We start from the raw sequence: 25965 nt of genomic DNA, 5'->3' as shown, positions 1-25965 counted from the left end.
GTTTATCCCAGCCCCACAGAGAGCCCTTGGGGTCACAGTGACAGTCACGGCCGCAGTCAGGAGCAGCCGCAGGTGCTGACCCCGCTGCCTGCCCCATAGAAAGGCTTGGGGCAAGTGGGCGCATCCCTTCCCACGGCCCTATCGACAGAGCTGGGCCATGGGCGGGTGTCTTCCATGGGGGCAGCAGCCCCACTGATTGCTCTCGTTAATGAGATTACGGGTAATCGGGGTCAATTTAGTGCCGGCGCGGTCTGGAAGGGGGGGCTGGGGTCTGCTCTGCGGCGTGTTATAACAACAGGCCCAGGCAGGCGGCTCAGCGTGTCCCCCCGGAGTGGGGACAGCGTGTGGCCAGCAGGAATGGGGCAGCACCATGGGGTGCAAGGGGGGCCAGGGGGGGTTGAGCATCCCGGGATGGCCACAGGGAGCATCCGGGATGCCAGGATGTCACAAGAATTCCAGGATGGCCACGGGGAGCATCTGGGGATGGTTGCAGTGAGCATTGGGGATGGCCATGGGGATGCTGAGCATCCTGGGATGGCCATGGGGACAATCCTGGGATGACCACAGGGAACATGCCGCGATGGCCATGGGGAGCATCCTGGGATGCCAGGATGCAGCAAGCATCCCGGGGGATGGGGATGCTGAGCATCCTGAGATGTTCATGGGGAGCATGCCGGGATGGCCATGGGGAGCATCCTGGTGTCGTGGTTTAACCCTAATCGACAACCGGGACCACGCAGCCGTTCACTCCCTCCACCCCCCCACGCCCCCAGTGAGATAGGGAGGAGAATCAGAAAAAAAAGGAAACCTTGTGGGTTGCAATAAAGGCATTGTAATAGCACAGTAATGGAAGAGAAGATAATAATAATGATCATGATAAAAGAACATACAAAATGAGGGATTCTCACCCCCCGATGGTCGATTGCCCAGCCCGTCCCGAGCAGTGATTGTAGATCCCTGTCCCACCCCCCAGCCCTCATTTCTATACTGAGCAGGACATCCATGGTATGGAATATCCCTTTGTCCAGCCTGTCCTGTCTGTGCTCCCTCTCCACTCCTATGGGAAGCTAAAAACGCCCCTGACTTAATATAAGCATCGCTTAGCAACAACTAAAACAATACGTGTTATCGACGTTATTCTCATCCTAAATCCAAAACTGGGAAGAAAATTGACTTTATCCCAGATGAAACCAGGACACCCGGGATGGCTGCGGTGAGCACCCTGGGATGCTGGGATGCTGTAAGCACCCCAGGATGCCGGGATTCAGTGAGTATCCCGGGATGCCACGACGAGCAGCTCAGTACAGCTGCACCGAGCATCCCTGGGGGCGGACGCCTCCAAAGGACACTGCTGCTCTTTCGGGGGGCAATTAAATAAGGCGACCCCCCAGCAAATACCCAACCAGAAAGAAAAAACACATTATTTTCCAATCTTATTCATTTCTTTATTAAAGCCTGATACAGAGGTGGATGAGGAAGGGAAGAAAAAAAAAAAAACCCAAAGCTCACAATATTGTTTATTTCGGACACATAATTAATAAAACTAAACCAACCCAAACACGAGGCGGTGCAGCCCCGGGCACGGTTGCCCCCCCTCCACCCTCTCCCCATGCTGATTTTGGGGTCCCCCCCACCGTGATATTGCAAAGATCAGCAAATTCGCCGCCTGGCGGGGTGCCCTGCGTCCTGGCTGGATGCGGCCCTTGGGTCCGACCCAGGCAGGAGCAGGCCTGGCAGAAGCAAGGGGATGCTCGGCCCGTTTGGGATCAATCCCGGCGGAAACGGAGCAAGACGCAGTCAGCAAGCAAGGGAAAAATCAAGGAAAAACTACACGGATTTAATTGAAACGCTAAAAGTATAAAGAGGAATGACACTAACACTAATTCATCAGCTAAACGACGCTGCCAGACTGGTCCGTAGAGTTTAGGCCCTGACCAGGATCCTTTAAAATAAGCGTTTCTAGAAAAATTGTAAATTTTTATATAATTTCTCTCTAGTATATACACACACACGCACACGGCCCCGGCCGCGGGCGGGAGCACAATCAGCCTTTAGAAATAAATTACAAACTCCCCCAGTCGCTAGCATCACATATACAGATCACTCCTTGCAGCTGCTATTATTCTTTTTTTTTCTCATTTTTTTCTTTTTTAAGGTGCTTTTTCGTTTGGGTTTTGTTTTGGTTTTGGTTTCTTTTTTTTTTTTGGTTTTGTGCGAATCCTACCTGTGGAAGCATCGGCGTAAATTTATTTTTTTTTTTTTTTTTTTGGCATTTTTAGCGCAATTATCTTCATTGCAAATATATAAACCCCCTCGCTGGGCTATTTACATCCCGACCCCGGGAGATGCTGTGAGCGGCCACGAGTGCTCGTTAGCACTGGAAGTTCGTCTGGGGAAGAGGGGCTGGGCGGGCAGGGGGGGGCGCCCCGGGGGAGGCAGCGGGGTTGGGGGGAGTGAGGGGACCCCGTCCCACTCTGTCCCCATCCCGTGTTGTCCCTTCCCTGCCTTCCTCCCTGCTCCGAGCTCGGGTGTCTTCCTCCGGCTCCGTGCCCGGTCACAGCCCGGCGGTGGCCTTGGGGACCCGATGGTGACACAGGGCATGGGCCATCCCACCCTGCCAAAGTCAGGGACAGCCCATGGGACCCCCCCAGCCCGGGCAGCCTCTTCCCCAGCAGGTAGCAAAGTGCGGGTGAGCTCACACCATCCAAAATGTTAAAAAAATGGGAAAAAAAAAGGGGGAAAAGAAATAAAAAGGCTCCATTCACAGGGTGCACAGGTGGGGACCGGGGCTCTGGGCTGTGTCCCCAAGTCCCCCTCCGCCACCCAGCACCCCGGGATGGCAGCAGTGGAGCTACAAGCGGGTGGATGGGGGGCCGGGGGGGCGCGGGGCAGTCCTGGGGGGGTGGGCGGCAGTGAGCCCTTAGCTGGGCATCTGCACCTCGTTGTACACGTCCGTGCCCTCCGCCTCTTCGAAGGTCACCACCGCGTCGTCCGCGTCCAGCTGGAGGGACGGGAGGGGGCGTTAGGTGGGATGGGGATGGGGAGAGGGACAGGGATGGGGACAGGGACAGGGACAAGGGTGAGGATGGGAGCAGGGACAGTGATGGGGACAGGGATGGAAAGGAGGATGGGGATGGGGAGAGGGATGAGGATGGGAACAAGGATAGGGACAGAGATGGGGATGGGGACAGGGATGGGGACTGGGATGGCTATGGAACAGGGGCAGGGATGAGGTTGGGGACAGGCACAGAGGTGGGGATGGGGACAGGGATGGGTCTGGGAACAGGGATGGGTCTGGGAACAGGGATGGGGACAGGGATGGGGATGGACACAGGGACAGGCACAGGGACAAGGACAGCACCGTGGTGGCTCCCATCCCATGCTGGGGCTACATACACATTTGAGCTCGATGTCCCGGAAGATCCTGGGCAGCACGAAGCGCCGCAGGGGCACGGTGAGGATGAGGACGAAGGGCAGCGCCAGCGAGGCCGGGGTGGACTTCACCACCCACAGCAGCGCGAGGACGATGATCTGGATGAAGGTGAACAGGTGCATCCGCCAAGTCTTCACCTGCAGGACGAGGAGCCCAGTGGGGTCAGGGTGGTGGGTGCAGCACCCCCAACCCTTCCCAGGGTGCTGGGTGCTGGGGGGTGGCACAACCGGTGGCCCAAAGAGCCCAGTGAAGGTCAGCACCGAAGGAGGAAGCTCTTTGGGGAGCCCAGAGCAGGCAGCACTGTGGGGTGCCACAGCCCAGGACACTCCCAAGTCCACAGCCACCCAGCTGGGTGACACAGGGCTCACTCACCCGGGTGACGTAGGGCTCGTCAGGGTGGTACTTGGGTGGCATCAGCAAGAGGAGGATGCGGTCGAAGAGCTGGATGCCGAAGAGGGAGGTGACGCCCATGTAGAGGAAGATGCCGAAGAGCACGGCCAGAGGAATGTACTTCAGGATGGGCTCCATGAGGATGGAGACGCCTGCAGTGGAGAAGGAGAGGTCAGGGAGAGCTGTCGGGGGCACCCAGCCCTCGCCACCCCAGGTGGGGGGCATCTCCCCAGCTCACCGATGAGCACGGCCACCAACAAGCCGCTGATGCGCTGTTCCTTGACCTCTAAGATCTGGGACTTCTCGCCAGGAGCGGAGGTCTTGCTCATGACGGTGAGGGCGTTGGCGTGGGTGATGGTGCGGACGGTGGTGGCGCTGAGCCAGGGCATGCCGAAGAGGGCGGCCAGCCCCCCCATGGCCACGATCAGCAGCAGGTCCAGGTGGAAGCCAGAGCCCTTCACCAGCTTCCTCTCAGGCTTGCTGACGATGAGGCTGCCGGGGACAGAGAGGGAAGAGTCGGTGGTGGGGTGTCCCCTTCCACCCCTGTCCCACCAGGCACACCACAGCCCTCCCTGCCCTCCCTGTTACACCCCCCCCCAGGTCCTCACGTGGTGATCTGCGTCTCGAGGAAGATGAGGATGAAGACCAGGAGGGCAGGCACCACGGAGGCGAACATCATCCAGATGGGGAAAGGGTTGTCATTCCCCATGGGGTTGATAAACCAGCCCCGGGCGGATGAGTTGGTGACCTCCAGCCCTTTGGGGACGTTCAGTTTCTGGATGGGAGCAGAAATAGGGGAGTGAGGGGATGGGGACGGGGCACCTGGTTCCGTGTCCCCTTGTTGGGGACACCTGTCACCGCCCCAGCCCTGCCCTCCCGCTGCTCCCGGACCTGCGTGTACGTGTCCTTGATGAAGAAGTCAACCAGCGCCATGATGAAGATGGAAATGGGCACCCCGAAGTCCCCGATCAAGCGTCGGACCTGTGGGAACACCGTGATCCCATTAAACACCCCTGTGTCCCCACCCAGCCGAGGGGGTCCCCCTCACTGTGTCCCCACCGGCAGCGGGCTCTAGCAAAGACCTCTGGAGGAGCATGCAATGAGTTTGCATGGTCTCAGCCAGACCCTTTGGGGAAAGTGCACCTGCCAAGCCCCCATTTCCCGCCCCCCCGGTGCTGACCCCAGGTCCAGTGGGGTGGGGGACACACCGCTGACCCCCCCCCTCCTCACCGTGCCAGGCAGGAAAGCGCTGTTCTTGAACTTGCGGAGGAAGAAGGCCAGGAAGAAGGTGCCGGCCATGAGGACGAGGGACAGCAACGCCGTGTTGGGCTCCGGCACCTTGGGCTCGACGACGGCCTTCACATTGTAATGCCGCTGTAGCGGGTGATCCTTGAAAATCTGGGGAGGGGAGGGGAGAGGGTCAGGGAGGGTAGGAACCCCCCCTGCACCCCTCCTGCCGTGCTGGGAGCCCCGCGGCACCGTCCCGGCGGGTGCGTGGGTGCAGAGTGCGTGCCAGGGTGACCGGCGAGGCTGGAGCTTGGCACATGGTGAGCAGGGGGAGATTTTTAGGTTTGGTTTTCTCCACGTTCCCTTGGAAATGGGGCCGGAGCAGGGGCTGGGTGGCACAGCAGGGACAGGTGAGTGTGGCCCCGCTGCACACCATGTGTCACCCAGGGTGTTTGGGGGTGTTCTGAGCTTGTAGAGGGGCGCATGGGGGCACCTCGGTGTGGTGGAGGGTTCCAGGGTGTGATGGGGCATGTGTCCTGCCTGTCACCTCTCCAGCACCAGAGGTGTCCCTGTGGGCACCCAGGGCGTAGGGTGACACCGTCCCGTTGCTCCTGGCCACAGGGAAGGGTCTGGGCCAGGCCATGGGGGAAGAAATTGGGGCGCTCTGAGCAGTTCCTGGGCAAGGACCATGTTTGCCGCAGCCCAGGTGGGACATCTGCCTGGGCTTCACCTCCCAGCCCCAAAATCCCCCTGCGGAGAGAAGCACGAGCCAGGAAACACCTGGGAAGGGGGAGAAAACGCTGGGACTTGGGCTCCATCCCTCACCTGCATCCCTCGCCTGGCTCCCACTGTTTCTATGGAAACCCGGGTGATGACCACTATCTGCAGCCGCCCCCACCCCCTTCCCCACTGCGGGACCCCTGCGCCCCTCACCGTGACGAGCTTGGAGAAGGTCTCGTAGATGAAGATGAGGGAGATGAGGAAGGAGAAGATCTCCTGGGTGTAGCGGGACAGGTAGCGCACCAGGACGCTGCCCTCGCAGGCCACCACCACCAGCACCACCAGGATCAGCCAGAAGCCGATCCAGACCCGGCCCACGATGTACTCCATGCCATTGGCACTGCAGAACTGGGGAGACAGAGGGCACAGCCCCGTCAGCCCCATGGAGCCCCCGGCATGGGCACCCAGGTGGGCTGGATCCCGGGGTTCCATGGTGGCCCTGCACCTCCTGCCCGGGGGCTGGGGGATGCTGGGACGGGGATAGTGGTACCCCAATGTGGCAGGACTCCTGTGGCATCACCCCCCTGGCATCACCCCGATGGCAGCACCTGCTTGGCATCGCCCGCGTGGTGTCACCCACATGGTGCCAGCAATTTGGCATCACCCACATGGTGTCATGCACCTGGCATCACCCCTGCGCCACCACCCAGATGGCTCTACCTGCGTGATATCACCCGACTGCCATCACCCACATGGCATCACCCTTGTGGCATCACCCATGTGACATCCCACAAGTGCCATCCCTCAGGTGGTATCACCCCTGTGCCATCAACTCAGATGGCTCCACCTGCACGACCGTGCAGTGTCACCCATGTGCCATCACCCACGCAGCATCACCCACGTGCCATCCCACCAGTGCCATCCTGCACGTGGCACCCCCCCGTGCCGTCCTCCTTGTGCCACCCTCCACATGACATCCCCTCATGGCAGCACCCCTGTGCCATCACCCGCCTGCCAGCACCCCATCCCTCTGCCAGGCTGGTGGCCCCAGGAGCCCACTGTGGGGACCACTGGCAGCAGGCGGGGGGCACCCAGGGGTGCAGGGTGGCACCCACCGAGTAGAAGGCTTCCTCGAAGACAAGGAGGGGCCCCGAGAAGCCGACGACGAGCAGGGGCTGGGCACTGAAGATGCTGAAGAGGACGCACTGCACGCAGGTGGAGATGAGCAGCTCCGAGACCCCCATCATGCCCTTGGTCTTCTCACCTGGTGGAGGGGCAGAGCTGGGGGGCGCCGGGGGGGACGACAGCACTGTGTCCCCCCATCCCACACTCCTCGGCACCATGATTAGGGGGTGCAATCGCCCCCCCAGGAGCACCCCCAGGGGATGGTGCTGCAGGCGGTGGCACCCTGCTCCCCCAGCCCTGTGCCCAGCTGGGGAACGCCCCTGTCCCCCAACATGTCCCCAGCCTGTCCCCCCCATTACTTAGCAAGCCTCCAAAGGTGACAGCAGGTGACAGCGCCGCGAAGTAGATGAAGATGACGGCGGCCAGGCACTGGGGGCTGAGAGCATCCTTGATGTCGCTGAGATATTTGGGGTACCGGCGGCGGATGTCCCGCACCAGCCCCCCAAAAGGTCTCCCCGTCCTGCGCAGGGGGTCGTCGTCCTCCGGCGCCGGCTCCTCCAGCCCTGGGGACACAAGCAGGTGGCCATGGGGGGACCCCGCATGCAAGAAGGGGGTCCCGCCAGCCACGGGGACCGGGGATCCCAGGGGGGCTGAGGTGGTCCTCGCCGTACCCAGGTCTTTCAGGAAGGCCTCGCCCGGCGCCTTCTCGGGGGGCTGGTAGCGGCGGCGGAGCAGCTCGTGCTGCAGCGGCACCAGGCTGCGGAGGAGCTGCTCGTTCGGGATCTCGGTGGGCGGCAGGACGATGCTGGCCTCCAGAAAGTCCTCCACCCCCCGCAGCAGGTCCTGGCGGCCCTCGGCCAGGTAGGCGTCCCGGCGAAAGACCTGCAGGGTGGCCCGGGGACAGGCGGTCAGCTGTCTCTGGGCACACTTGGGTGCTGCTGGGCACCCACCCGGTCCCTGAGCATCTTCACAGGGATGGGGCATCATGGGGACATAGGGACAGGGGGACATGAGGATGAGGGGGGCCATGGGGACACAGGGGCTTGGGGACAGGGTGTGGGGACACAGAGGCATGGGGATAAGGGGTGACATGGGGACATGGGGGACATAGGACCACAGGAGCATGGGGACACGGTTGCTTGGACACACGGGGACCTCAGGGGCATGGGCACATAGGGACACAGGGGCATGGGGACATGGGAGCATGGGGCCACAGGGACACAGTAAGTGTGGGAACAGGGGTGCACGTGGAGATGGGGACATGGGGACGGGGGTGTATGGGGACACGGGGACATGGAGACCCAGAGGGATGAGGACACAGGTGCATGGGGCCAAGGGGACACGAGTGCATGGGGACACAGGGACACAAGCACAGAGAGGGACATGGCACGGGTGGATGACCCCTATTAGAGGGTGCGGCCCCAGGGCTGGGGACTTTGGGGTGCTCAGGGGTGCTGTGACCCTGGACGGCAGTGCTGGTGGTGATGGCAGTGCCAGTGCTGGTGGCGGTGGCGGTGGCGGTGGCGGGCGAGCCGTACCCTCTCAGACATCATGGTGGCGACGGCGCGGCCGATCTCGTGGTAGCTGACATTGGGGGTGTCAGGGCCCAGGACCACGAAGAGGAAGCGGACGGGCAGGGGCACCTCAAGGACGGCATCCAGTGTCACCGCGGCCTTCAGGCGCACGAAGGCCAGCGTCGGCTGCTCCAGGAAGGCTGCGCAGCCTGGGGGGAGGACGGGATGGGATGGGGGTCACGGGGGGACGGGCACAGGGACACAGGGACACAGAGACATGGGGACACAGAAGACATGGGGACACGAGGATGGGGATACGGAGACATGGGGACATGGAAACATGGGGACATGGAAACATGGGGACATTGGGATATGGGGACAAGGAGACACGGGTACAGGGACAGAGTTATTTGGAGACAAGATGACACAGAGGCATGGGGACATGGGGGGACAAAGGGAATGGGACACACAAAGACATGAGGACACAGAGACACAGGGATACACGACCATGGGGGCATACGGACACCGGGACACGGGGACACAGGGGCAGGTGGGCGTGGGAGCACAGGGACAGGAGGGCATGGGGACACAGGGACAGAGGGGACAGAGAGAAGTGAGGACACAGGGGCACAGGGGACTGGAGAAAGGGAACATGAGGACAAGGGACAAGGGGACACAGGACCCAGAGAGCAGCGCTGAGCGGCAGCAGGCGGCGGCGAGAGCTGAGGACGGGGAGAGTCAAAAAAGGCGCAAGAAAAGCAGCGAGTGAGCGAGCAGGCAGACACCGAAGCTCCCGCTGCGCACCCTGGCCCCGCACCCGCCGCCCCGACCCCGCACCCCCCCTCCCCGCCCACCACTCACCCACGAGGACCAGCGTGGCCTCGGCATCCTCGGGGATCTTCTCGGGGAGCTGGGGTTTAGTGGCCCCGCTCGGGCTCTGCGGCGGGCAGACGAATGGCAGGAGTCAGCCGGCTGTCCCCTGCATGGCCCCCTGCATCCCCAGTGTGTCCCCCTCCGTCCCTACACGTCCCCCTCCGTCCCCTGTATGTCCCCCTCTGCCCCCTGTAAGCCCGGCTCCTTCACTACCACTCTGCACCATGCGCGGCAACGCCTCGCCTGCTTGCGTGTGTGCGCATGTATGTGCACCCATGATGTGCATGCGTGTGTGTGCAAGCGCATGGGTGGACACACGTGTGAGGGCGAGAGAAAGCAGTGTGCGTGGGAGTTCGGGGCGTGTTCGTGCCCGTCTGCCTGCTCGGGCCCCTGTGAGCGCGTGTGGACGGGTGTGCAAGCGTGCGCCAGCGGCTGCGCGCCCTCCCCGGGGACGCGCGAGACCCCGCACACCTCCTGGCTGGTGTGCGCTTGCGTGTGCCGACGCGTGTGTGCACACACCTGTGTGTGTGTGTGTGCGCGTCTCCCAGCAGCCCTCCCCACACCCTGGCTGGACCCAGCACCCCCTGACCCCTGCCCCCCAGTGTCCCCCTGCCCCCCAGTGCCCCCCTGCCCGCCACCCGGTCCCCGCTCGCCTGCTCTGCCCCGGCCAGCCTGCGCATCTCCAGGGGCTGCTGCTCCCGCAGCAGTGGCTGCTCCGTCTCTGCCCGGCTGGTGCCGGAGCGCTGCAGCTGCGCCGGTGGCAGGGTCCGCACCGACTCGGCCTCGCTGGGGTGCCTAGAGCAGTCGGGGGGATGGTGTCAGACGGGCCAGCGCCACTGACCCCTCCCCAAAACCCCATAAGACGGCCCCAGCCCCGGGGGTGCGTGGGGATCCTCACACCGGGCTGGGAGGCAAAGCCAAAACGCGGAGGGGCTTTTCCACCCCGTGCCAGGCTCCAGCGGGACACGCTGGGGCTGGATCCAGCCCGGACACCGGGGTGCCACCCCCATGGGGCTGTCAGCCCTGGACATACTTGTGCTGGAGCAGCAGCGTCCTCAGGATGTCATCTCGGTCCTGTGGCTTGATCTGCCCCTCGTAGATCATCTGATCGATGAGGACATTGGCAATGGCTGCCAACGAGGTGGCCGCCACGTCGAGGAGCACAGCACCTGCGGGGACAGCACCGTCACCAGCCGGCCAGCGCGGGGTCCCTGCTGCCATCCCAGCTCCAGCCGGTGTCCCCACCTTTGGCCAAAGCCCGCCGGATCTCCAGGAGGCTGCGGTACGTCAGGAAGGAGAGATGGGGCTGGCCCCAGTGACCGGCCTCCTTGAAGTCCTCCTCCAGCTTGAGCCAGTGGCCGGCCTCCATCCAGCACAGCTCCTTCGTGACGTCCATGACCAGCTCGTGCAGCTCCACGTAGCCCTGCAGACAGAGCCCGGGGGCGTGTCAGGGTCCCCCACACCACACCAGAGACCCCCAGGAGCCCCAGAGCTGTGGTTGCCCGTGCCAGCATCTCTCCCATCCCCGGTGTCCCCGGGGGTTGGCGTGGGGTTGGTCCCCAGGTGGCCACAGTCTGTCCACCCCCGGAAATGGGGGTCACCGGAGCAGCACCCACCTCATGGGTGTCCCGCTGGGACACGGGCCGCCTGCTCCCCCCCGCCTCCAGGTCCACATCGGTCACCGACGGAGCTGCAAGTGGAGCCACCACCACGTTAGCTGGTCCCTGCCCCTGCCCGGACCCTCCCAGGGTCTGTTGAAGGCATCTGCCCCCATCACCCCCATCCCAGACCCAGTTGGGGTTGCCTGGATGTGTCCCTTGCTCCATCATCCCCACCCCAGCCCTGGCTGGGACTCACTGTACGTGTCCCCTACCCATTGCCCCATCCCAGACCCAGCTGGGGTTTGCTGGATGTGTCCCCACCTCTATAACCCCCATCCTTAGACCCAGTTGGGGTCTGCTGGCTGTGTCCCTCCATCACCCCCCTGCCTCGCCGGTGCCCACCTCCGTCCCCTCGCATCCCCGCATCCAAGCTCCCGGGGCAGGGTGACAGTCTGGGGACATCGCCGGGGCAGGGCTCGTGGCCACGCTCTGCCCCACCACCGGCACAGCACCCCAGCACCAAGCGCTGCTCCTCAGACGGGGATGGGGACAGCACATTCCCGGCCAGCCAGACCCCAGGAGCTCGAGTTGTCCCCGTCCCCTGCCTACCTGCGGCCCCCCCTGCGCCCCCCACGGCCCCGCAGGCTCCAGCCCTATAAAGTGGGGGCCGAGCCCCACGCCCCGCGGCCGCCCTGTGTGCACCGTAAATCCCGGAGCACTTTGCCTTTGCTGACAGTAAACACCAGCGCGGCTCCCGCCCACCCGTGGCCGCCCCGGTGGCGGGGACAGGCTCACCCCGTCCCCCTCTGCCCCTGCTGGGGACCACCGCGGTCCCCTCGCTGCCCCCCGGCCAGGTCACCCAGCGGGGGGATGCTGCATGAGCCGCATCCTGCTCTGCCGGCTGAAGGATGCTGTGCCGACGCAAGAGGGGATGGGGTGCGTGTGTGTGTGTGTCCCCAGTGTCCCCGACGGCGTTGGCCGTGGCACGTGGGCATGAGCTTGTCCTCGTCTGGGCCCGCTGCCGCTGCCACCGAGCCGCCCAGCGCCAGCCAGCGTTCAGCCCCAAGTGGTTCTTGTCCTCACCCCAAACAAAGACTTTATTTATCCTCAATCAGCGGGCAATTACGGGCAAGCGGCAGCGGTCACCCCGCGGCGTGCCCTGACGCCCGGGTGACGGTCACCCCGTGGAGCGCGGGGCTGGGGGTGGCAACACCAGGGTGGGCGGCACGACGGAGGGCTGGGGTGGGGGGTGGGGGAAACGCCGAGGCTGGGCTTTGTCCCCCGGTGCCCCCACGGTCACTCACGCTGCCCTCCGCCACGGCGGCTCGCCTGTCCCGGGGGGGCCCCGGCCGCACGCCTCCTCCCATCCACGTCATAGCATCCCCGGCGGCTGGGCAAATACTGGCTGCAAAACACACACCGCCGGGATGGGGGGGGTCAGCGCCGGGCACCCACGGGTGCCAGCAGCCCCCCCTTGCCAATGCCAGCTGGGCAGGGGGGACAGCATGCAGCTCCCTCCCCGATTTTGGGGACTCACCGCAGGGGCGTCAGCTCCTCGGCTCTGGCCCTCCACGCGTGCAAGGGGGACCCGGTGCCAGCGCCGGCCCCTGCGCAGAACAGGCGGCAGCATTACCCCCCCGACCTGTGTCACCTCCAACGGGCACCCGAGGGTCTGGATGTCGGGAGCTGGCACAGCCCAAGCACCCCCTCGGGGTGGAAGCTCTGAATCAACAAAGCTTCGGGCAAGGGGATGCTCCGGGGCACACAGACCCCCCCCAACCTCCCCTCACCTCCCTTCCCAGGGGGCTTCTGGTCATGGCCTCAAGGACCTGGGGTGTCCCCAAGCTCAGACACCCGCAGCCCTTGCACCGGAGGTGGCACCTCACGGGCTTCAGGGCTGTGGGTGACGGGATCCCGAGGGCTGCGTGTCCCTGCCTGACCGTCCCGGGCTCCGAGCGAGCCCCGCTGCCCGTGCAATGCTGGCACCCGTGCAACACGTCTGTGCAACGCTGGCACCCACGCAATGCCGGCACCCACGCAATGTTGGTGCCCATGCGATGCTGGCGCCCACGCGATGCTGGTGCCCATGCAACACTAGCACTCGTGCAACGCATCTGTGCAACGCCGGTGCCCATGCAGCACATCTGTGCCATGCTGGCACCCATGCTGGCACCCATGCAATGTGGTGCCGATGCAACATGGGTGCCCATACAATGCTGTCACCCATGCAACACTGTCACCCATGCAATGCTGTCACCCATGCAACACTGATGCCCATGCAGTGCTGGCACCTACACAACGCCAGTGCCCATGCCATGCTGGTGCCTGTGCAACAAGACTGTGCCATGCTGGTACCCGTGCAGAGCTGGCACCCACAAAACTCTGGCACCCATGCAACATGCGACCTTGAACCACTGCTGTCCCTGCAACGCTGGCACCCCCCTGGTGCCAGTTTCCATGCGACGCCGGTGCCCAGGAGGTGCTGTCACCCATGCAACACTGTCACCCATGCAACGCCGTCACCTCTGCAATGCTGTCACCTGTATGACATCGGTGCCCATGCAATGCCATCCCCCATGCAATGCTGATGCCCACGCGTGCCCAGTGCCCCCCAGCACCCGAGAGAGCCACTCACTGCTCATCTCCCCCAGTGATAAGTGGGAGCCTTTTATGCCAGGGTCCTCGTAGCCTTCGGGGTCCAGGCTCCTCCTCATCCTCTCCTCGTAGGCCTCCTGCGGGACAGAGAGAAGGGGGCTCAGCGGGGCCGTATGGGGGGTGGGAGCCGGCCGGGGCGCAGCAGCAGAGCCAGGGCTCGGGGCCGGGTCTCCCTACCTGGCCAGGCCCCTCCATGGCCCCCGCCGCTGCCTCGCTGCGTCCCGGCAATCAGCCCGGCGGCACCATAACCCGGCGCTCTGCGGCGTCAGGGCGGGCACGGAGGGGAAAGGGAGAGAAAATATGTTAGGAGAGGTCTGGGCAGGGCTCAGTGCCCCCGGAGACGTGGGGTTTGTCCCGTGGGATGGGGCTGGGGCTGGACGCCGCGGCCGTTCCCGCAGCCCCCACCCGTGTAACCTGCTTCCCGCAGGCCGGGAGGTCCCAGGGCCAGGGGTCCCCGGGGAAGCGATGCCCTGCCCTGCCGCCATCCGGGATGGGAACCGACGTCAGGCGACGGCAGAGCCCCGGCAGCTTCCCACCAGGGACGCGGCATCCCGCCCCGGCCCACCCATGCCCACGCATGCCAGCTGGTCCTGCCATGTCCTGCGCCTGGGGGTCAGGTGCCCTATGGACCCACACCCAGGGTCAGGTCCCCTATGGGACATGGGCTGGGTCCCACACGACCCCTCGCACATGGGTGGGATCCCGTATAGACGCACGTATATAGGTGGGGTCCCGTATAGACCCACGCACAGGGGCTGGGGTCCCACACTGCAGCACCCCGCGCCCCCAGCAAGCTCCCACAGCCCCCTGGCAGAGCACTGGGGTGAGAAAGGGGAAACTGAGGCACAGCGGAGCTCATGGGGACCTCTCAAAGCGGGACGGCAGGAGCACCCTGCAGCAACCCAGGGTACAGAGCCGGGGGGGGGGGCACCCTGCTGCCCATCCCACCCCCTGCACAGCACCCAAAGCCTCTGCAGCCCCCTGGGCGGTGGGTGGGTGCCTGGAGGGGGGAAGGTGCAGCCTGTGCCTGCAACCCCCCCTCTGCACCCCCTGTGCCCCCCCACGCTGCCCCCCCCGACCTCCCCCCACAGCTGCCCCGGGGCCATGCCGGGGGACAACCGCCAGGGGGCGCCCTGCCCCCGCAAGCCGCTCTCCCCCCCCCCGCCGGGTCCCGGGGCAGCCCCGGAGGGACCCGGGCGTCCGGGTCCCCCGTTCCTCGTAACCCCTCACCCCCCATGACCCCCCCCCCATCTGCCCCCCACAACCCAGAGTCCCCGGGGGGGGGGGGGGGTCCTGCCCCGAGACCCCCAGCCCCTTCCCCACCCCAGCCCCCCGTGGGGACCCCTCCGCTTGGGGGGCCCGGGACCCCGGCTGCTCCCCGCCGCCACCCCGACCCAGGGACCCCACACGGGGGGCGGCTCACGGGAGGCGGGAGGGGCTGCAAGGTCAGGGCGTGGGGGTTTTTGGTGGGGGGGGACGGGACACCAGCCCCCCCAGATCTCACCCGGGTGATGCAGGAGCCCGCTCCCGGCCGGGGCCCGCGGGAGCCGAGGCGGGGGGGGGGGGTTGTCACGGAGACCCCGCTGGGGCCACGGGATCCCCGACGGGGCGCGGGAGCGGCGGCGGGGCCACGGGAACCGGGGCCGGCTCCGGACCCGGCCTCCTCCTTCCTGCCCCGCCTGGCCCCGCAGCGCCGGCGGCCCCCGGCCCCCCGGCCCGGCCCGCGCCCCCCCCGGCCCCCCTCGGCCCCGCCGGCGGCTCTTGCATCAGCCCGGTGCGGCGGGCTGCGCCCCGCTGATAACGCCCCGCCGGTGGCGGCCCCCGCCCCGCTCCCCCCGCTGCCGCCCCGGGGCCCGAGGCCGCGGTGATGGTCTGCGGGACCCCCTGGGCACCGGGCACCCTGCGCCTGGGTCGCCCGCACCTGCCGAGTCCGTCCCGGTGACACCTTGCACCGTATAGAGCCCCTACGTCCCGCCCCGGGTGTGCAACATAGAGCCCACGCCTGCCGCCCCAGCCACCTCCCGTGCACAGCGCAGAGCCCGTTCCTCCCGTACCATCCACCCCACGGGCACGGCATAGAGCCTATGCATCCCGCATCATGGGCATGGTATGGAGTCCACACCTCCCACACCATCCAACACCTGTACGCAGTATAGAGCCCGTGCCTCCTACACCACAGAGCCAACGGGCTCAGTATGGAGCCCATACCTCCCACACCCCGCGGCTAGCGTGACTCAGGACTGGACTCGTGCCTCCTATGCCATATATCCAGCACAGCTCAGTATAGAGCCCATAGGTCCCCAAGCACACATAGCACGCGTTCAGCATGGAGCCCATAACTCCCACACCATCCATGCAGCGTGGCTCAGTACAGGACCTCCCTCCCGCAGCAGGTACTCAGTATGGACTCCATACATCCCACGCCATCCACGCAGCGTGGCTGGGATCCCTCATGCAGCAGGTACCCAACGTGGCTCCATATAGAGCCCATACATCCCATGCTATCCATGCAGCATGGCTGGGATCCCTCCAGCAGCAGGTACCCATCATGGCTCAGTATGGATTCCATACAACCCACGCCATCCACGCAACGTGGCTGGGATCCCTCATGCAGCAGGTACCCATCGTGGCTCCGTATGGATTCCGTGCATCCCACGCCATCCAGGCAGCGTGGCTGGGATCCCCTCATGCAGCAGGTACCCATCGTGGCTCCGTATGGATTCCGTGCATCCCATGCCATCCACGGAGTGTGGCTGGGATCCCTCATGCAGCAGGGTACCCATCGTGACTCCGTATGGATTCCATACATCCCACGCCATCCACGCAGCGTGGCTCAGCTCCCTCCCGCAGCAGGTACCATCGTGGCTCAGCGTGGAGCCCATACCTGTCACAGCACCTCCCACCCCAGCACACCTCGCTGACGGCCCCCACAGCCACCACCCCACGCCGGGGGCACCCGGGGGTGCTGCCCCTGCCTCGCCTGGCCCCGCTGCCCCCCCGCCCCCCCCATCCCCCAGCTCCCCTCACCCAGCAACACCCCGGGACCCCGCACCTACCCCTGGGGGTGCCTCCGCGACGCCCCTGCCCGGGCTCTGCCTGCTGCTGCCCGCGGGGAAAGAGCCGCGCGGCGCGGGGGAGCGCGCCCAAATGCCCTGAGTCACGCTCCCCTCCCTAATCTCCCCCCCCCTGGGTCTCACCCGGCCCCCCCCTCTCTCCCCCTGGGGCCCCCCGTAAACAAGGTTATCGGGGTGCAACATCTTGCGATGGGCTGCGCCCTGCCCGCTGCCCGCCCGCTGCCCGCGCTCGCCCCGCAGCCCTCCCCAGCCACTCACCCTGCCCCAGCTAGGCCGTGCCGTGCTCCCCGTGCCCCCCACTATCTTGTTTACGAGGCTCCGGGTTTCCCTGTGGGGAATCCCCGGGAATCCTCTGGCTGTCCCCCTCCTTCACGCAGGGTTGGGGTTTTTCTCTCTCTCTTTTTTTTTTTTTTTTTTTTTTTAAAAAAATGGGGGTTCCTGGGGAGGTTCCCCCTGGGGAAGAGGCGAGAGGGGACGGGGGATGTGGCCGGGGTTCCCTCTGTCCCCGGGGATCGCCGTGCCCGGGGTGCCTGGCAGAGAGGTGGTGGGACGGGCACGGCTGCTTCAGTGCAGGGCGAATGGGGGGGGCGTGAACGCGCGCGGGTGTGCACGCTTGTGGGTGCACGCGGGTGTGCAAGCACGTGTGTGCGCATGCAAGTGCGTGCATACATGGATGTACATGCGTACCTGGGTGTGCAGGCATGTACGTGTGCATGCGTGTATGTGCAGGCATGCAAACGTGCGTGCACGTGTATACATGCACATATACACACGCGTGTGCACGCACATGCGTGTCTCTACATTTACAAGGCCCCTGAAGGGCTCCCGGCCCCCTGGCCCAAATCCCAGGGGGCAGGGAAGGGGAGAAGGGGCTGGGAAAGCATTGCACGCGGGTGCACACATGTGCGCACACATGCACACGCACATACATAAGCACACACCGGCCACCCCACTGCTTGGGGACACCCACAGGGACGTCCCAGCTCCTGCCCCAGCTCGTGGGGTCAGGACGGCGTTGCCCCCCCTTTTGGGGCGACCATCCCGGCTGGGGGCCGTGGGCTGCCAGCCCATCACACATTTTGGGGACTCGATGGCACCTCCCGCGGAGCCGGGAGGTGCAATAGCTGCGGGCTGGGTGCTCCGATAACAGCCCCCCCCACCTTATCTGGGTGCTGCCAAGGGCTCCCCTCCCTGCAGCAGCTCTGGGGATTTTGGGGGTCCCTCCCCCCCCAGGGCTCCCCGCTGCCCCCCAGCTGGGTGCTGTGGGCTGGGACCCCTTTGCAGGGGCAGAGGAGGGCGTGGGGCACCCTGGGGTCACAGAAAGGGAGGGACGTGTCCCCACAGGTTGTGGCTGGGGGAGGTTTACCTCTCTGCTCAGGGTGACTCTGATTTATCTGGGTGCTGTGGGGGGAGACATGGGTGCCTGTGGTGTTCCCCCCCCCATCCCGATTTCCCTGTCACATCAATGGGGAAACTGAGGCATGGCACAAAAGCTGGGTGCTGGCAGCATTGCAGGGTTTGCCCCCTCACCCCCGGCACAGCCAGTCCCCGGGGCCTCGCACCCCCCCCACAGCCCCTGCTCGGGGGGGGTCCCACGCACCCCACAGACCCCGAGGTGTGTGTGATGCTCAGCATCCCCCCAAAGCCAGGACCCGCGGCAGGCGGGGGGGCGGGGCAGGTGGCCGAGTTCAGCCCGGGGGGGGGGGTGAAGGACCCCCCAGTTTCCCTGGGGGCTGCCCAGGGTCTGGCCGGAGACTGTCCCCCCCGCTCCGTGGCTCTGCCCACGGGGTCCCCACCGGTGGCACGTCACAGCGAGGGGCTGGGCCCTGCAGGGAGGAGGACCCCCCCCCCGGGGAAAGCTGCTCCCCACCTTCATCCCCTCCTTTATTCCCCCCCCCGGGAGAGAGATCTGGGGGGGCTGGAGTCGGGGAGGGGACCAGACCCCGCATCTTTATTTTTTTTGCGGGAGGGGGGCGGGAGGGGGGGGGGGGAAGGCGGCGCAAGGCCCGTTGGCGTGGGCATCGCGGAGGGGGGGTGGGGGGGGGGCGGCAGAGCAAAGCCTGCGCGGTGCCGTGGCGGGGGGGGGGGTGCCCAGGGGAGAAGGGGCATCGCCCGTGGCCGTGGCCCCGCCGGCTCCCCCCGCGCTGGGTGGGGGCGAGCTGCCCGCAGGCTGCCATGGCTCTGGGGTTCTCCTCCAAGAAAGCCTCCTCCCGAAACATCGCCGTGGAGAGGAAAAACCTCATCACCGTCTGCAAGTGAGGGCCTCGGGGGATGGGGGGGGGGAGGGGGGGGGGGCAGCGGGGTAGGGGGGGGCACCCGAAAATAGAGGGGAGGGGAGGTAAGGTGGGGAGAGGGAGGGGGGAGAGAGAAACGACGACCGCTGGCGGGGATGGAGGAGACGGTGGCGGGGGGAGGATGGGGAAGGGGGTTGTGGAAGGCTGGGGGGGGGGGGGGTTTCATCATCTTCCTCCCCGCGGCCCCTTCACCCCGGGGGGAGGGAGGCGGAATTATTTTTGTTGTTGCTGCAGTCGCTTTAAGCGGAGCGGGGGGGGGGGGAATTCAGATTTGGAGGAATTCAGAATTGGAAAAATTCAGATTTCAGAGAGGATGAGGATAAGGGGAAGGGGAAGTGGGGGGGCCTGGAGGCTGCGGGCGGCGGGGCCGGGGCAATGGGGATGAAGGGGGTCCGGGGGGGGGCGAGGGGGGGTCCGGGGACACAACGACAACATGGAGGCTGCCGGTGCCGGCGGTGCCGGGAGCAGCCGGGTCGAGGTGGGGGAGGCGGGCGGGGTGGGGGGCGATGGGGGTCGGGGTCAGTGGGGCCCGGGGGGGTCGGAGAGGGGGACGGGGACCCCCTGGGGTCGGGGGGGGGGCGAGGAAGTGACGTCAGGGCCCCGCTGCGGGCGGCGGGGATGGAGGGATGGAGGCAGCGGGGATGGAGGATGAGGGTTGTCATGGCGACGCCCGGCTGGACCGGGGCGGGGGGGCCGCGGATGGGGGGGACAGGGATGGGGTGGTGGGGACAGGGGTGGTGGGGCTGGTGGTCCCTGCCTGTCCCCAGCCCCCGAGTGTGGGGATGGGGTGAGTTTCTCCCCCCCTGGCCCCGGGCCCTGGTTAGGGGCTGCCTGTGCTGGGCTGTGACCAGAGCCTGGCCCCGGGGCTGCTGGGGGGCGTGGGGGGCACCGAGGCTTGGGGTCACCGTGCCAGGGACTCCCAGGTCCTGCTTTTGGGGTCTGGGGGACCCCAGGGCTTCTCACCATATCACAGGGCATCTCTAGACCCCATTGTCATGACATGGGGCCCCCCAGGGCTCCTTGTCATGTCACGGGGACCCCACAGTCATGACATGGTGACCCTCCAGGGCTCCTTGTCATGTCACGGGGCACCTCCTGACCCCACAGTCATGACATGGTGACCCTCCAGGGCTCCTTGTCATGTCACGGGGCACCTCCTGACCCCACAGTCATGACATGGTGACCCTCCAGGGCTCCTTGTCATGTCATGGAACACCTCCTGACCCCACAGTCATGACATGGTGACCCTCCAGGGCTCCTTGTCATGTCATGGAGCACCTCTTGACTCCACTGGCGTGACATGGGGCCCCCCCAGGGCTCCTCACGATGGCATTGGGCACCTCCCGACCCTGCTGTCATGACATGGGCACCCTCCAGGGCTCCTTGTCATGTCACAGGGCACCTCCAGACCCCACTGTCATGAGGTGGGGACCCCCAGGTCTCCTCACTATGGCACGGAGCACCTCTAGACCCCGCTGTCATGACATGGAGACCCTTCAGGGCTCCTTGTCACGTCACAGGGCACCTCCAGGACCCCACAGTCATGACACGGGGACCCCTGGATCTCTTTGCCATGGCATAGGGCACCTCCAGACCCCTCAGCCTGCCACCAGGATGTCTCCAGACCTTGCTGCTGTGCCACGAGGCACCTCCAGACCCCACTGCCCTGACGAGGCACCCTCCACCTGCCGTCATGGGGATCCCCAGTCTCACCCTCCCCACGTGGCCGTGACCCACAGACGGGGCGATCCCCCCCATTGCAGACACCTGCCCCGTCCCCTGCTGTCCTGCCAGGCTCGGCGGATTTTGTGTCTTCGGCATCTCTCCCTGCTGAGCACGAGCAGCCGGGCGGAAGGGGAAGCCATCACCGCCCGCGCACGCCCGGGGAGGAAGGGGGCCTTTGTTCGCCCTTCCTGGCCACTTGCACGGTGGGGGAGCGGCGGCCGCCCCGGCGGGGTCCCCGGGGACATGGGGACACGGGGGTCAGCGAGCCGCGGCCCACGGCTCAGCCCGCCGCCCTCTTCCCGCTGCCGGCCTCGACAGCCCATGTCTGCAAAAGCATTTTGCTCCGTTGCTGAAACCTAATGTGTTCAGGGCGCTGGGAGCAGGGCGCTGGGGGCCTGTCCCCTCCCACCCGTGACACCCATGTCCCCGCCAGGTTCTCAGTGAAGGCTCTGATGGAGAAATACACGGTGGAGCCCATCGACGACTCCTCTGAGGAGTTCCTTAACTTCGCCGCCATCCTTGAGCATATCCTCAGCCACCGCTTTAAAGGTAATGGTGGTCCACGAGGACAGGTGCCCGTACAGCCCCTGGCGTGTCCCTGTCCCCATCCCTGTCTGTGTTCCCATCACGGTGGATGGGGATGCATGCATGCACGTGCCGGCACTGCGGAGTATGTCCGGGCTCTGGCTTGGGGCTTTCTGGGGTTTGTGGGCATGGGCAGCCCCCAACGGCAGCACCCTGGTCCCCGCAGGCCCCGTCAGCTGGTTCAGCTCGGATGGGCAGCGCGGGTTTTGGGACTACATCCGCCTGGCCTGCAGCAAGGTCCCCAACAACTGCATCAGCAGCATCGAGAACATGGAGAACATCAACACCGCCAGGGCCAAGGTCAGGAAGGTGCCAGCCCCTGCCCTGTCCCTGTCCCCATTCCCATCCCTACTCCATCTCCATCCCTTCCATGTTTCCATCCCTGTCCCTATCCCCATTCCCACTCCTGGCCCTATTTCCATACACATCCTGTCCCTAGCACATGGACCCATCCCCATCCCGTCCCCATCCTCATCCCCATCCATCTCCACCCCATCCCATCCCCTCCCTATCCTGGTCCCCTCCCCAACCCCATCTTCCTCCACCTCCACCGAATCCCCATACTCATCCCCATCCCCTCCCTCCCTGACCCCATCCCCATCCATCTCCATCCCATCTCCACCCCAATGCCATCCTCATCCCTCCCTGACCCCATCCCCATCCATCTCCATCCCATCTCCACCCCAATGCCATCCTCATCCCTCCCTGACCCCATCCCCATCCATCTCCATCCCATCTCCACCCCAATGCCATCCTCATCCCTCCCTGACCCCATCCCCATCCATCTCCATCCCATCTCCACCCCAATGCCATCCTCATCCCTCCCCATCCCCATCCATCTCCATCCCCATTCCATCTCCATGCCCATTCCATCTCCATTCCAGCCCATCCCCATCCCTTCCCACCCCATCCTTGTTCCCATCCCCTCTCTGCCCCTGTCCCTGCCCTCCTGCAGCCCCATCTCACCCCATAGGATCACTGGGGCAAAACAGGAGCTGCAGGTCCCTGTGGGGGAATAACAGGGCCAAAAGAAGCTCCTGGGTGTGGACCACCCGCCTGCCAATGCCCAGAGCCCGGGGGGCAGGCGGGAGCATGGTGTGGGGCAGCCGAAGGTGGCACCCGTCCTCAGGGCTGCCCCGCGGGGCCGTGTCTTGCAGGGCCGTGCCTGGATCCGCATGGTGCTGATGGAGAAGCGCATGTCCGAGTACATCTACACAGCCGTGAAGGACTCGCAGACCACCCGGTGAGCAGCCCATGGCACGGCCGGCCACGGCCACGCACATGCCTAAGCCATGCCAGGAGCGCTCAGGGTGCGCCGGGGTGGGCTCCGCAGGGGGCCTCTGGGTGCCGGAGGGTGCACGTGCAGCCGCGTTTTTCCCCGCAGGCGGTTTTACGACGATGGGGCCATCATGCTGCGGGACGACTCCGTGGTGCTCACGGGGACGCTCATCGGGCTCAGCGCCATCAATTTCAGGTAGGGGCAGGCGGCGCGGTGGGATGTGGTGGGACGTGGGCACCCTGCCCCATCCGTCCCCCCTGCCGGCCCCCCGGGGCTCCCCTGACCCTCTGCTCCTTCTGCTGCCGCTCAGCTTCTGCCTGAAGGGTGAGGTGATGGACGGTAAAACGCCCGTGGTCATCGACTACACGCCCTACCTGAAGTTCACACAGAGGTAAGAGCCGGGGTGCCCTCTCTGGGGTGGGGACCCCACCGTCTCTCCCCCAGAGCCCCGGTGGGGCTCAGCTGGGCTCCCCCGGTGTGTGCCAGCCCCCCGCTGCGGTGCTGGCTGCTCCATGCTGGGGCAGCTTCATGCTGAGCCCCCATTCCCCCCCCCCTCGCCCCAGCTACGACTACCTGAGCGAGGAAGAGGAGCGGGGCAGCGTGGAGAGCAGCACGAGCGAAGACAGCTCCCCCGAGCACCCCTACCTGCCCCTGGTCACCGACGAGGACAGCTGGTACAGCAAGTGGCGCAAGATGGAGCAGAAATTTCGCATCGTTTATGCCCAAAAGGTACCGGGATCCGGGATGGGGCCGGCCAGGTACCAACTCCCCCCCGGGATGCTCCAGCCCCAGAGCATCCCCCCACCGCATCCCTGCTTCTGCAGCTCAGTGGTACCCGCAGCCCATCATCACGCTGCTGCGGTGACCCAGCCCTCCTCTTCTCACTCTGGGTGTCCCTGGGGACATGGCGGGGGCAGGCGGGGGCAGCGGGGTGCTGCTGATGGTGGCCTCGCGCAGGGGTACCTGGAGGAGCTGGTGCGGCTGCGGGAGTCGCAGCTGAAGGACCTGGAGGCGGAGAACAAGCGGCTGAAGCTGCGCCTGGAGGAGGTGATGGTGCAGAACCAGCTGGAGAAGAGGGAGCTGGAGGGCGTCATCCTGGAGCTGCAGGAGCAGCTGTGAGTGGGGACCTGCCGCTGCGGCCGGGTGCGGTGGGTGGGGGGTCCCTGGTGCCTGAGTGTCCCCAGTGCCCCACCGACCCTGAGGGGCAGGGTGAGCGGTGGTCCCCAGCACCCCACACACCATGTGGGGTGTGATGGGTGGTGGGTTCTCGGTGCCGGGGTGCCCCATATGCCCTGTGGGACACAGTGGGTCTCCAGTGTCCCATACACCCCAAGGGATGTGACAGGTGGCAGGTCCCCAGTACACAGGTGCCCCATATGTGATGTAAGACATGATGGGGCCCCGCTGCCCCATATGTCCTGTGGGACATGGAGGGTCCCCAAGTGCCCCATATGTCCTGTGGGACATGGAGGGTCCCAGTGCAAAAGATGTCCTGTGGGATGTGGCAAGTCACTGATGCCCCATATGTCCTATGGGACGTGGTGGGTCCCTGGTGCCCGTACGTCCTGTGGGACCTGGAGGGTCCCCAGTGTCCCATACGCCCAGAGGGACGTGGTGGGTCCCCGATGCCCCGTATGCCCCATGGGATGCGTTGCCCAGCAGGTCCCCGGCACTCATGGCTGTGCTGGGTGCTGAGCACCCGTCTTTGCCACAGGACGGGGCTGATCCCCTGCGAGAACCCGCAGCTGACCCAGCTCTCCAAGGAGATGGTGACGCCCCTGGTGAACCAGTGGCCCTCGCTGGGGACCCTCAACGGCAACGAGAGCGGCTCGGACAGCAAGCTTTACCGGAGGTAACCCCCCCCTGTGGGGGAAGATCCGCCCCAACTCGCGCCCAGCGCCCCATCCTGCCCCGGGGGGGTCTGCCCCAGGCAGGGGACGGGGGAGAAGGGGCTGTTGCGGCCCCGGGGGGCTGCGGCGCGGGGGGGCTCAGCGCCGTCCCTCCGCAGGCACAGCTTCGTGAGCACCGACCAGCTCTCGGCCGAGAACAGCCTCAGCTCCGACTCCCAGCGCCTGGGCGAGGGCAAGCGCGAAGGCGAGCCCTGGGGGCCCTTGGGTAAGACCCCACACACACACACTGCAGGGTGTCCCATGGGGCTCAGTATGTCCCTGAACACACACCCAGGCATCAGGACCCCCCGTCCCCTCCCAGCAGCCCCCTCCTCAAGCCAGGGTTGCCGTCGAGGACTCCCAGGTCCCTCCTGCAGAGGTGGTCCCCGTCCCCCCGCAGCAGGGCTGGGGGGTGCGAGGCCGCAGTCCCCCCGCGACGTCCCGCTCTGTGCCCGCAGGGAAGGACCCCACGCCCTCCATGCTGGGGCTCTGCGGCTCCCTGGCCTCCTTGCCCAGCTGCAAGTCCCTGGCCAGCCTCAAGTCCAATGAGTGCCTGGTGAGCGACAGCACCGAAGCCAGCCCAACCCGCAGCCCCAGCTGAGACCCCCAGCCCCCTCGCTGCCCCACGGCCCAGCCACCCAGACCAGCGTCACGGCAGAGGACTGACCTCATCCCCCCCCCCTCGCCGCCCCAGGATCAACAAGGGACTCACCAAACCCACCGGGGAGGCCAGGGATGGGTGTCCCCCTCCCCGTCTTGACACCCCACCCCGGCTGCGCCTTGGACCCCCAGCCCGGCCCCTGGCTGGGGACATGGACCCGTTGGGATGGGGGACGTTGGACTGGGACCGTGCGAGCTGGGGATGGGGAGGCGGGGGTGAACTGTGCCAAGGGAGGACAGCGGGAGCGACCGCTGCTGGGGGGTGAGGGAGGGGGTCGGGGCCATAACCCCCCCGGGGGTGAGGGTCCGGGCACAGCCCCGGTGTCTGTCCCGCTCAGCCTGGGGGCACCGCTCTTCCCTCGGGCACCCACCCGGGCTTCGCCTGCCCTCTACTGCCCAGCCTCCCCCCGGCCCCCCCTCGCACCCAGGTGCCACAGGGGGGCTGGCCTGTCCCCTCCTTTGGGGACCAGCTGTCCCTCCTTGCAGCAGCATCCCCACGACAGGGATACGCCTCCCCTCCCCTCCTCCTTCTTCCCATCCTTCTCTGGGTTTCGGGTTGTTTTGGGTGTTTTTGGTTTTTAATTCAGCCCCATCTGCCTCATTGGAGCAAAAGGAATCAATAAACGCAGCAAGCCGAGCTGGCCTCCGTGAGCTCCCCCCGAGTCGGGAGAGGGAAAGGGGTGAAAAGACCCCTTGTGCCCCCCGCCATGAGGTCCTGTCCCAGGCAGAGACGCTGGGGGAGGGGGGGGGGGGGGGGGGGGCAGTGAGCCTCCTCCAGCCCCCCCAGAGCACAGAGAGCACCTTTGGGACACAGCAGGTCACCCAAGGATGGGGCAATCCCTGCCCCATCCACAGCGCGGGTGCAGAGGGGGCGACACAGTGCTGCTGGGGGTAGCAGGGGGTTCCTGGGGTCTGTTACCC

General features: G+C 65.8%; 2 protein-coding genes across 6 annotated transcripts; one reads left to right on the top strand and one right to left on the bottom strand.

Moving 5' to 3' along the window:
* Positions 1-1420: 1420 nt before the first annotated feature.
* SLC4A1 (solute carrier family 4 member 1 (Diego blood group)) lies at positions 1421-16723 on the bottom strand. Of its 5 annotated transcripts, XM_054224270.1 has the most exons (22): positions 16595-16723; positions 13716-13795; positions 13519-13615; positions 12421-12490; positions 12188-12288; positions 10899-10972; positions 10528-10705; positions 10316-10451; positions 9936-10077; positions 9271-9346; positions 8434-8618; positions 7567-7777; positions 7255-7458; positions 6886-7034; positions 5984-6178; positions 5054-5221; positions 4715-4804; positions 4432-4598; positions 4062-4315; positions 3806-3975; positions 3397-3570; positions 1421-3001 (listed from the first exon to the last, which is right to left on the bottom strand). In XM_054224270.1, the coding sequence occupies exons 2-22, from the start codon at positions 13731-13733 to the stop codon at positions 2921-2923; spliced, it is 2940 nt and encodes a 979-aa protein (XP_054080245.1). In that variant the 5' UTR covers positions 13734-13795; positions 16595-16723; the 3' UTR covers positions 1421-2920. The 5 variants fall into 5 exon arrangements, with proteins under 5 accessions (XP_054080245.1, XP_054080248.1, XP_054080250.1 ...); XM_054224273.1 differs by lacking the exon at positions 13716-13795; XM_054224275.1 differs by lacking the exons at positions 12188-12288; positions 12421-12490.
* Positions 16724-18697: 1974 nt separating this feature from the next.
* RUNDC3A (RUN domain containing 3A) lies at positions 18698-25681 on the top strand. The gene is made up of 11 exons (XM_054224345.1): positions 18698-18867; positions 21065-21180; positions 21383-21516; positions 22374-22459; positions 22601-22690; positions 22806-22886; positions 23059-23224; positions 23453-23610; positions 24210-24347; positions 24504-24610; positions 24843-25681. Exons 1-11 carry the CDS (start codon positions 18788-18790, stop codon positions 24983-24985), a joined length of 1299 nt encoding a protein of 432 aa, XP_054080320.1. The 5' UTR covers positions 18698-18787; the 3' UTR covers positions 24986-25681.
* The last annotated feature ends 284 nt before the right edge of the window (positions 25682-25965 follow it).

Source organism: Rissa tridactyla, chromosome 19 (assembly GCF_028500815.1).
Source record: "Rissa tridactyla isolate bRisTri1 chromosome 19, bRisTri1.patW.cur.20221130, whole genome shotgun sequence".
In the NCBI taxonomy this organism is placed as follows: Eukaryota; Metazoa; Chordata; class Aves; order Charadriiformes; family Laridae; genus Rissa; species Rissa tridactyla.
This window is presented reverse-complemented; position numbering and strand designations above follow the sequence as displayed.